Genomic DNA, 12,141 nt, shown 5'->3' on the forward strand with positions numbered 1-12,141 from the left:
CTATATACAGAGGTGTTATTATAAATCATGGTACCTTCAAGCAAAACATCCATAAAGTAGCACCAACAATCACACCCATTCTGCAATCCCATGGTGGTTACCCCCACAGCCAACAGATCCATCTCATGGGGTTCATATAACAAGTGTGTCCACCACTGACCACTATAACAGTGAGGCCCACATGACATCCCTCGTTCATAACAAGTGTGGCCACCACTGACCACCATAAGAATGAGGCTTCCATGGCATCCCCGTCCATAGCAAGTGTGGTCACCTTTGACCCCCATAACAATGAGGCTTCCATAACATCCCCCATCCATAACAAGTGTGGCCACCAATGACTATCCCAAACAAGAGTGGCCACCACTGACCCCCATAACAGGGAGGTTTCCATGACATCCTTCATCCATAACAAGTGTGGCCACCACTAACCAACATAAGAATGAGGCTTCCATGACATCCCCCATCCATAACAAGTGTGGCCACCACTGACCATCCCAACCAAGAGTGGCCACCACTGACCGCCATAACAGTGAGGCCCTTATGACATCCCCATCCATAACAAATGTGGCCACCACTGACCATCCAAATCAAGAGAGGCCACCATTGACCCCCATAACAGTGAGGCTTCCATGACATCCTTCATCCATAACAAGTGTGGCCACAACTGACCACCATAAGAATGAGGCTTCCATAACATCCCCAGTTCATAACAAGTGTGGCCACCACTGACCATCCAAACCAAGAGTGGCCAACACTGACCACCATAACAGTGAGGCCCTTATGACATCTCCATCCATAACAAATGTGGCCACCACTGACCATCCAAATCAAGAGAGGCCACCACTAACCCCCATAACAGTGAGGCTTCCTTGACATCCTTCATCTATGACAGGGGTATCCACCACTGACCATCATAAGAATGAGGCTTCCATGACATACCCCATCCATGACAAGTTTGGCCACCACTGACCATGGCCAACACTGACCCTCATGACAATGAAGGAAAAAGGGGCGCTCCGAGACTACCTGGTAGTCTCAGAGCGCCCCTTTTTCCTTGCTTGTCTTCACAGTGAACATTCTCAGGGAGCAGCCGAGCGATATCAAGTGGCCTGATCGCACCTTTTTGGGGGGAATTTTCACTACCCCACACGTATTCCTCATGACAATGAGGCCTCCATGCCATCCTTTATCCATAACAAGTGTGGACACAACTGACCACCATAAGAATGAGGCTTCTGTGACAGCCTTCATCCATAACAAGTGTGGCCCCAACTGACCCCCATGGCAGTGACCGCACTCTATCGAAATGCTAAGTTTCAGATAGATTGCAGTAAACTACGCACACACTATTCACCCACTCACAACGCTTTGTGCTGTAGAGGGTGCCATGATTGGAGAACTGTTCCCATCCCAATGAGGTTTCCTGCTGGGTCCACTAAAGTAGCACCCTTTCCCTTTCCTTGGTATATGGAGTAACTGAACGGTGGTTACTCCTCACCTCCAGGTTAGACAAGTCTGCGCAGTACATGCGCGATTCAACAGGCTTCGATAACAGCGATCGTCGTCAGACAGCACAGCACACCAGCGGTGTGCAGCGTGTTGTCAACCACAATTGCCGGATGTCATAAACGCCAATACCACATCCTACTGCATTTCATCCCGGCCACCCTCAGAGCTGCAGCATTCCATCACTGTGACTGCAGTTACCCTGTAAGGCACGCTACGGCACGTCATCCGGCAAACAAAATACAGAAAAATAAAATAGGCAAAAAAAAACCAAAAACATAAAGGCTAGAAATAATGTTCATATATCAGAATCATCTCCTTAATGGCATCCCGAGAGGCAGATTACAACCTGTCGGAAGATAAGACGATTACATAATAGCGTTACCTCGACAGCAGCAGATGCCGTTCGGGGATCTGCGGCTTATTAAAATCAAACGCCGGCATCTTAAAAGCACGGCTCTGTTATCAGATAAGACGGATGCAGGAGAAAGAAGGAGACGGAGGGGGGGGGTACACAGAGAGATGTATCGGCCGCAGAAGCCAGGGAGGGGTACTCACAGGAATATGTTGTCCATCGGGAAGGCTGCCCTGCTCAGTATATTATCCTGCAGTGCCGAGACGCCTGTGTCCTACGCTGCCTCTCCCCGCATCCTCGCCGTCAGTCCACCCATAATCCATTTAGCGACGTGCGCTGACATCTTTTGGGACCTGCGCGGCCCGTCGTCTACAGAAAATCTATATTTATTCTGATTATTCTGGGTCAGCTCTTCTCCCTGGTTCTTTTATTGGGATGTTTTGTTTTTTTTCTCTCTCTCTCTCTCCTTTACTTTAGCGGAGCATCGGCGAGGAGACTGCCTCTGCACCAGCATGTGGGGATTTTTCCTTTTTTTTTATTTTGAAGTGTCATGGGCCGCTAGCGAGCCTGATTGGCTCTCTTGTCTTCACCGATGCTGCGTTCGGTGGGCACGGGACCTGCATTGCAAGTATCTGCAGCTTGGGGAGCGCGGGGAGAGGGGGAGAGGGAGAGAGAGAAGGAGGAGAGGAGAGAAGAGAGAGACATCGAGGGAATGGGGAGAAGTAAGACTAAGAAAGCAAGATAGAGAATTGTAGAAGGGGGAAGAAAGAAGCGAAGCCGGTAATCTGGGGGCCGGCGGTGCTATGGTAAAATGGGCGCAGCATAGACCGCAATGGTAATGTCAGCTATAGGGAGGGGAAGTAGAGCACCTGGTAGTTTTTGGTACTCAGAGATGGATTCAGGTGAAATGGGGCTCCAGGCAAGCAATGACTTTTGGACAGAGACCCACCAGTGCCACCCCTGTTGACACATACGCCTTTGTGCCTGGAGAAACACCTCTTAATAATGATGATGGAGCAGAGTGTTCTGTACACGCAGATAGGCACCCAGTATAGCAAGTTAGAACTCTTTACTGAAGAAAAACATGCAGAGATAGATCATACACCCCGGTCAATTCATACACCACAGGAAATTCAGCTTACTTACAACAGAGAGGAACACAGAGCAGTGTTGTCCGGATCATGAAGGATTCAGATCTTTGATCCGAATCTATTTTGTGAGTCGAATCATCCGAATCATCAAAATGAGTGATTCGGATCGCAAAGGGAGCGGGGCCAGGAGCGACACGCCCCCCTCTCAGCGGGCAGCGGTGTCCTGGAAGCAGAGCAGAGATGGATCGCTCTGTTGGAAGGGAGGCAGCCTTGCACAGCCACAGGTAGATGAGAGAGAGGGGACATGGGTGCCACTGCCAGATATGTGTAGAGCACACATACTGGCTATAACGTGCTGCCCATTATAGGCTGGCTGTTCCGTAGTGCTGCACAGTGATCACATTGGAAGCTTTTGGCACAGCTCAGTAACGTTACAGGCAGCATGCTGGGCTAGGACAGGGCAGGCACTGTGATTGCTGTGCAATATGATCCTCCTGCACTGCTCTATACAGCTGCACTTTACTTTTGGTAATGCTTTGGGGAATGGGAGTTGGGAGTATACAGATGAACATAGAGGTGAAATATATGTAAGGGCCCGTTCACACTGCACGCGTTTCCAGCCGCGTTTTGGAAACGCGTGCAGGTGGCCGATACGCACGACATCAGACATTGCATAGAGTGCAATGTCTGATGTTCACACTGCATGCGTTCCGGACCTGTGCGGTCCGGGAACGCATGCTGCACGCAGATTTTGCTAAAACGCGTGGCTGTCCCATTCACTTTTCAGTGATGGGATCAGCCACGCAATGCACACAAACGCGGATGGCCATGCGTTCGTACGCGTTGCGGTCCGCACGCGTTCCGCACGCATGGCCATCCGCATTTGTGATCTGAACGGGCCTTTAAGCATAATGATTGCAGCATGTGCGTATTGTGTGCAAACAAACATTTCTGCTCTCTGCTCGTCCCTCCTCCCTTTTCTGTCCACTCCCTGCCCTCTGTCCATCTTCTCCCCTTCTCTGTGTGTCCACCCCCCTTCCCTTCTCCTGTCCTGCTAGTCATTTCACCCCTGAATGCTTCCCTTGTAAAATGATCCGAGATTCGGATAAAAGATCCGGATCTTTTCAATGATCCGATTCGAATCATCCGGATCATTGAAAAGATCCGAACTTCACATCTCTAACACAGAGTGGCACACAGGAAATCACAATACCATAGAGATCATTGGAGCATTTTACATTTTACAATGACATCTTGTGGTTGCTTTATTACACTGCAGTTTAGGAAATTGCCTTGATACTGCCAACTAGTGATGGGAAGTCCGGCTCTTTTCAATAAATCGATTCATTCGATTCAATTCATTAAAAACAACTGGATTATAAACCAAATCATTTGATTCATTTCACTGGGGTGGCTAGCAGTAACTAGTTGCTAGTCACTCCCCTCCCCTCCTAATTAGCCCAGACATCTATTATTACTCCTCCTGGCTCCTTGTCAGTGTGCAGCTGCAGTTCCTGTCTCATCCACTGTTCAGTGTGATGAGTCGGATCACTCAACTCACAGGAAAGAACTGGCTCAAATGAACCAATCACTCATGAACCGGACATCACTACTGCCAACAAATGACTCAAATTAACCAATCACTCATGAACCGGACATCACTGCTGCCAACAAATGTGAAGAAGAGGTAATGCAGTTGGTTTCAGCTTGGCATAATCTGGTATTGTAGGGAAGCAATTGAGAGGCCTTGTTTGCAACCATTGTAAGTCAGGTGATGCTTAGTAATCAGGAGGACACACCATGCTACTTCTCAGTGGCATAGCTCATACCTCCCAACTTTTTGAGATGAGAAACCGGGACACTTAAGCCACGCCCCGGCCACGCCCCAACCACACCCCTGACACACCCCTAGTCAAAATTTATATATATATATATATATATATATATATATATATATATATATATATATATATATAGTGGGAAGAAGGGTGAGGGTGCCCATGGGTGTGGAGGTAAAAAGAAGGATCGAGGCGCCAGCTGCGGCTGTGGTGTGCGGGATGCGGGTCAAGCTTGTCCCCCCTCCCTCCGAATGTGCCCCCCAGTGTCCCCCTGTATGGCGAGATACGAGCGCAGCAGAGCGGCAGTCTTACCATTCCTCTTCGCGTATGGGCATCTCGTCTTCTCCCCTTCCTGTGACGTCACAGGAAGTAGTTGGAAGCAAGAGATGCCCGTACGCGAGGAAGATGGTAAGACTGCCGCTCTGCTGCGCTCGTATCTCGCCATACAGGGGGACAACTGGGGGGCACATTCGGAGGGAGGGGGGACAAGCTTGACCCGCATCCCGCACAGCACAGCCGCAGCTGGCGCCTCGATCCATTTTCCTCCGCTGCCTCCTCTGCTGCCTGCCGGGACACAAGGGGGGCTATCCCGGGACAGCGGGACCCCTCCCCCAACCCGTGATGGTCCCGGCGAAAACGGGACGGTTGGGGCCCCTGGCATAGCTAAGGAGCCAGGGGTTGCAGGTCAAATTTTACATTGGGCCCCCCCGCGCCCCCAAGTACAAAAGGGGGTTGGGGAACACTTTGTTAATGATTAATACTATTCAAAGCATCTATAGAAGAGACCATTAGCAGCACAGGACCAATAGAGAGCTAATACTGCAGTTGAAGGAGAGCCCCTCAAGGCTGCTCTGGCCCAAGGGCCCCGGTGCGTTCGCAACCTCTGCACCCCCTATTGCTACTTCTTAGTGACATATGTATTTTTTAGCCTGAGGGATTGGGCAAGAAGGGAAGTGAGTCTACGAAGGAAGTTGCTTTAGGACAGCAGCATTGTGCTTTTCCAGGGCAGGGATCACACTCCGCGCTCCGAGCGTTAGCAGCGGGGTGTCTCCTCTGTTATCTGCTGACCCAATGAGCCGTGTATGACAAATATCGGAAAACCACATGACTGCCACTCTCCGCTGTCACTACACCTGTTACCACCGCGCCTCCCCGCCTGGCCTACCCTCGAACCAGCAAAATGTGTACGCAAGAACGCCTGGTCAATCTGCTGCTGACATATGTTGTGCCCTGTGCTAATGTTCAACGAGGTGGAAATACAATTTATCACTGCCAGCCACCTACTCACGCCTCTAATCTACAAAACATAGCAAGGCCAGCAAAAATCACACAAGTAAAATAAACTAAACTCATTCTAGAACAGTGATGGCTAACCTTGGCACTCCAGCTGTGGTGGAACTACAAGTCCCATGAGGCATAGCAATACTCTGACAGCTCTAAGCATAACTCGGAGGCAGAGTTATGATAGGATTTGTAGTTTTGTCACAGCTAGAGTGCCAAGGTTAGCCATCACTGCTCTAGGAGAAGAGAACAAGAATCTCTGGATGGACTGCTTAAAAGCAAATGTCTTGGCACTCTTGACCAAATACAAATGCCTGGGCACTCTTGACCAAATACAAATGCCTGGGCACTCTTGATTAAATGCAAATGTCTCAGCACTCCTGACCAAAATGCCAATGTCTCGGCATTCTTGACCAAATGCAAATGTATTGGCACTTCTGTCCAAAATTTAATTAAAAAAAACCTCTGACCTTTGACCTGACCAAATGAACATGCCTGGGCACTCTCGACCAAATACAAATGGCTCGGCACTCTTGACCAAATGCAAATGTCTCGGCACTCCTGACCCAATGCAAATGTCTCGGCACTCCTGACCCAATGCAAATGTCTCAGCCCTCTTGACCAAATGCAAATGTATGCATTATATACAGCTGAAGATGGAAAGAGAAAAAAAATCCTTTAAGACTTTGGGGTTCATTTATAAAACCTCTCGTGAATTTTCTCACCTGACTTAACACATGTCACCCGCAGTGATCAGGACTAGATCCCCCAGGCAGGTTCACAGGGAAGGCTCCTGTCAGCTCATTTCGTCGAATCCAAACATCTACCGCCCAGAAAAGCGTTTGACATAGTTTGTCATCTGTTGCTGTATTGCTTTTTCTAGCCCTGGGGGAATAGAAGGTAGCCATGAATGCCACCGGCTCCAGAAGATGCATGAGGAATCTGAGAAAACTCAAACGACCGCAGAGCTTGAGTAATCAATGACAAGCAATGGTAAAGGACATCTCAATGATGGATCCCTAGCGGTAAACGACAGGAACAATCTCTGGCAACACGGTGGCGTAGTGGTTAGCGCTCTCACCTTGCAGCGCTGGGTCCCCTGGTTAGAATCCTGGCCAGGGCACTATCTGCACAGAGTTTGTATGTTCTCCCTGTGTCTGTGTGGGTTTCCTCCCACATTAAGTGACAAGACAATGTACTCTGTACATCGCTGCGGAAGATGTTGGTGCTATATAAATAATAAAAATAATAACTGTCTGCCTTAGGTACTGTATAGATGTGTCATGAGACTGTTGCAGCTCACAACAGAGTATTTTCCAGCGGCAGAATTATGGAGGAGAACAATGCACTTAGCTGAGAGAATGAGAGATTTTTGGGCAATGCATCGAAGAGGCTTTACACACCTTAGATGTCGGAGGGCGATAAAGATCTGGCAAGCTGCTGTACACATGCTTGATTATTGGCTGAGACAGTCTTTATTGGCTGCACCAGCTAAGTTTGAAGATTTTAAAGGTTGGTGATTATCATAAAGATTTAAAGGATACCCGAAGTGACATGATGAGATAGACATGTGTATGTACAGTGCCTAGCACACAGATAACTATGCTGTGTTCCCTTTTTTTTTTTTCTCTGCCTGAAACAGTTAAACATCAGGTATGTAAGTGGCTGACTCAGTCCTAACTCAGACAGGAAGTGACTACAGTGTGACCCTCACTGATAAGAAATTCTCCTTTTTATCTCTTTTCTTGGTCTCAGAAGCCATTTTCTGCTAGGAAAGTGTTTTATAGTTGGAATTTCTTATCAGTGAGGGTCACACTGTAGTCCCTTCCTGTCTGAGTCAGGACTGAGTCACAGAGTCAGCCACTTACATACTTGATATTTAACTATTTCAGACAGAGAAAGAAAAAAAAGGAACACAGCATAGTTATTTGTGTGCTTTGCACTGTACATACACATGTCTATCTCATCATGTCACATGTCACTTCGGGTATCCTTTAAGGAGAGAGTTCCAGAGGAGGAGAGAAGCACATGAGAACTCCTGTATCTGGGAAAGGGTAGAGGGGATTAGGGTGGATGAGAGGGGATGATTGATGGAGGACTGTAGGTTGTGTTTAGGACAGTATCTGGTCATTATTATCATGTGGAGGAGGCAGATCAGATTGTAACCACGGCTGGTCTCAGTCGAAGATAGTAGAGAAATAGTCAACCAGATCTAATTAAAAATCACGTTGGGTATTTACCGCAAGTGTTCATAATCCATTCTTACTCATAGCTTATAATATGGACGAGATCAGCAATGCTGACACAGGAAGCTCAGCGAGTGAAATCAATCCATAAGCTGCTAATGCAATCTAATGCACACAGCAACCGTGCCGAAGTCCAGCAGCACAACTCTCTATTTATCACTCAGCAGAGATTAGCCTGAGCTGCACTGTGAGGTTTTATCTGGCTGATACCGCATCCAGCACCCAGCACTGACAGCGGGGGAGCGCGCGCGGGGGGGGGGGGGGGGATTGGGGCGACACAAGGCTGTAGGTGCTGCAAACTGTGAGGTGGGCTGGCTGGAGCAGAGCCTGACCGGAATGGGGGGAGGCCGGAGGGGAGGGGAAAAAAGGGCTGGTGCACGCCAGAGCTGTTGTGAAGCGTTTTTCTCCACAGTTTTTCTCCACAGTTTTCTCCACAAACGCAAACTCGGGGGCTGCAGCATTTTTTAGATTTCTGAGGCGTTTCTGCCTCAATGTAAAGTATAGGAAAGTGGAAAACCGCTCTGAGAAACGCTAGATCAGAGCGGTTTCCAGGCGTTTTTGTTACAGAAGCTGTTCAGTAACAGCTTTACTGTAACAATATATGAAATCTGCTGCACAAAAACGCTCCAAAAAAGGCTAGGCATGTTTATAAAATTGCTCTAAACATGCCTAGTAGAATCGCTCTGAAAAACCGCTTCGAAAACCGCAAGCGTTTGCGGATCTGCTAGCAGTTTTTGGTGTGCAGTGAGACAGCGGGAGAGTCAGGAGAAATAGCCAGAGGGGCTTAAAAGTGTACCTGAGATGGTGTAAAAGGAAATAATTATACATACCTGGGGCTTCCTACAGGCTGATCGCTCCTTCACCATCCTTCTGTGCTGCCTGAATCCCCCCATATTGCCCCGCAATGCCCTCCGGTCCGGGGCATACTGTGCAGGCGCAGTGATAGGGGCGTGCTTGCGCAGTACGCCCCGGACCGGAGGACAGTCCAGTGCGAATTGGGGAAGATCCAGGCAGCAGAGGATGGCGAGGGAGCCATCAGCCTGGAGGGGGCTGGAGGAAGCCCCAGGTATGTATAATTATTTCCTTTTACACCATTTCAGGTTTACTGTAAAGGACCACTATCGTCAAAATTAGTAAAATTTAAAATACATATAAACACATACAAATAAGAAGTACGTTCCTTCCGGAGTAACACGAGCCAAGAATGACTTTTCTCCTACGTTGCTGTCACTCACAGTAGGTAGTAGAAATCTGACATTACCGACAGATTTTGGACCAGTCCATCTCGTTACTGAACAGCTTCTGTAACAAAAACGCCTGGAAAACCGCTTTGATGTAGCATTTTTCAGAGCAGTTTTCCACTTTCCTATACTTTAACATTGAGGCAGAAACACCTCAGAAATCTAAAAAAATGCAGCAGCCCCCGAGTTTGCATTTGTAGAAAAAATGAACCGCTCTGGAGTGCACCGCCCCATTCACTTTCATTAGCCAAGCGGTTTTCCCCCTGCAAGCGTTTTAAAAAACGCTTCAGAACCGCTCTGGTGTGCACCAGCCCTTAAAGGGGGATTCTCAGCATGCACTTTATTCTTTATAAAGACAAGTCCTGAAAATGATTTATACAAATATGCTGGCCAGCCTCCCTGCTCACCGTACACTTCTTTGGCAGTCGGACGGAGCAACTGCCATTCACTAAGTGCTCTTGAAAATAAAGAAAACCCTGAAAATCCCCCATGAGGCTAGTCCAAAACCTCTCAGTTCTGTCAGATTTCTACTACCTACTGTAAGTGACAGCAACATAGGAGAAAAGTCATTTATGGCTCATTTTACTCTGGGAGAAAATACTTCTTATTTTTATGTGTTTACATGTATTTAAAATTTTACGATTTTCGCAATAGTGGTCCTTTAAAAGAAGTTCTGTTGGCTGTTTCAATAAACAAAAACAGCCTCTTACCTGGTGCTTCTATCGGTCCCCTGCAGCTGAAATGTCCCGCGCTGTCCTCCTCCGATCCTCCGTTCCCCACCGCCGGTCCCGCTCTAATCAGCCGTCCTTCCGCTATGGCCACGCACGTGCTCGCTCCCGCGTCATCGGGAGCTTACTGCACAGGCGCAGTACAAGAAAACTTCGTACTGCGTCTGCGCAGTAAGCTCCCGATGACGCGCGTGGGAGCGAGCATTATTCGTCTAGTTAGACGAATACTACAAGGGGATCGGCAGCGGGCAACGGAGTATTGGAGGAGGGCGGAGTGGGACATTTCAGCTCAGGGGCCAATAGAAGCCCCAGGTAAGTGGCGGTTTTTGTTTACTGAAACAGTCCACAGAACCCCTTTAAGGAAAATGCAAAAGGGACAGGAGGGAGAGGTACAGGGAACTGGATGGGTATAAAGAAGGCTGGAGGAGGAGACACAGGAAATGCGAGGAATAGACACAGGGACAGGAGGAAGAGGAACAGGAAATGAGAGGAATAGACACAGGGACAGGAGGAAGAGGAACAGGAAATGAGAGGAATAGACACAGGGACAGGAGGAAGAGGCACGTGAAAATGGAGGAATGGAACTTACTGGGTACATGAGAAATCTGTTTCAGAAACATGGCTTTCCTGTGATTCCTAATAGCAACTTTTTAGAATAGTGGGAGGAGCTTTCCCCAAGTGACATCACACGCTAGGCCAAGTCTAATAGGAAAAAAATCTTAGCCAGAACTCAACTTTAAAGCTCAGTTAGACTTGGTGGGATCACTATTTATTTAAAAATGGGAATTGCCTATCCAAAAGCTGAACGGTTGGAACATATGCTAAACTGCATACTAGGTGCAGCAGTACCACGGACCTCCTCATCCTGGACCTCCAGGCCATCACCTGCACCAACCACAGCCAGGCAGTCCAGGCCACGCCCACCACTCACAGAGCCAGCGCTAAACTAGGGACTCAATGGCAACAATGGCCTTATGAAAGGTTGTCCAGCAAATTATTTATCACAGTTTTGTTTGTAAAACTTGTGGTAATAAGGATCTATTTTCTACACTGAGTGGGAGGACACAAGTATTAGATATGAATTGTCCAGACCGTCCATTTCCAGAAACGTTCTGTGGGAAGTAGAGAGACATTTTCTCGAAGGAACCATTTCCACGTTTTATTAGCAGAGCAGAAAAGGACTTCTTAGTGAATGCCTGGAAACCATCCAATATGATGATCAATAGTCTGCCAATACTATCAGCTGAGTAACTATCCCACGCCTGGCTCTGAGCACGAAGGCTGAGCCATCTGGAATTCCCTCATTTCTGCTAGATCAGGAGAAGCTAAACGCTAGAACGTGATAATCCAGGCATGGAAACGTGCTACATAAAATAATCCTGTATAAGGCCTGGAACCCACTACAAATCGCAAATCGCTCATTTTTAATTAGCATTTTGTAAGGGATCTCTTGAGCGTTTTCAGGTGATTTTGATAGAGCATTTAAATAGTGTAATCTTTTTGACAGCGATTGTGTTTGTGATTAGCAATTAGCGATTTTAGTTCTGATGGGTCTTTTTAATTTATTTTAATTTATTTTACAGTTTGCAGTCATTTAAAAGCGCTCACAAATCATTATGTGTAGCGATTCATGAGCGATTTGGCAGCGCTTCAATACTTTACATTGAAGCGCTAATGCTCCCAAAAATACTGCATGTCCAACGATTACGATATTGATAATCGCTACTGTGGAATTTATTTACATTGGCAGAGCGTTTAGGGAAATCGATGGCAATTTAAAGAGCTCCCTAAGGGCCCATTCACACTTAGAAACGCAAAACGCCGGCGATTTTTGCCGGTGTTTTGTGGGAGT

General features: G+C 47.7%; 1 protein-coding gene across 3 annotated transcripts in view; it reads right to left on the bottom strand.

Moving 5' to 3' along the window:
* Nucleotides 1-12,141, bottom strand: part of LOC137545390 (beta-arrestin-1) — a 294,468-nt gene that overhangs the window by 137,531 nt on the left and 144,796 nt on the right. The window contains exon 1 of one of the 3 annotated variants that reach the window (XM_068266564.1): nt 2,068-2,347. The exons of the other annotated variants lie outside the window; for them this stretch is intronic. Coding sequence (XP_068122665.1) covers nt 2,068-2,084 — 17 coding nt within the window. The 5' untranslated portion in view covers nt 2,085-2,347. Of the gene's footprint in view, nt 1-2,067; nt 2,348-12,141 lie in introns of those variants that run through there. 3 annotated transcript variants of the gene reach the window in all.

Source organism: Hyperolius riggenbachi, chromosome 2 (genome assembly GCF_040937935.1).
Source record: "Hyperolius riggenbachi isolate aHypRig1 chromosome 2, aHypRig1.pri, whole genome shotgun sequence".
NCBI classification, from domain to species: domain Eukaryota; kingdom Metazoa; phylum Chordata; class Amphibia; order Anura; family Hyperoliidae; genus Hyperolius; species Hyperolius riggenbachi.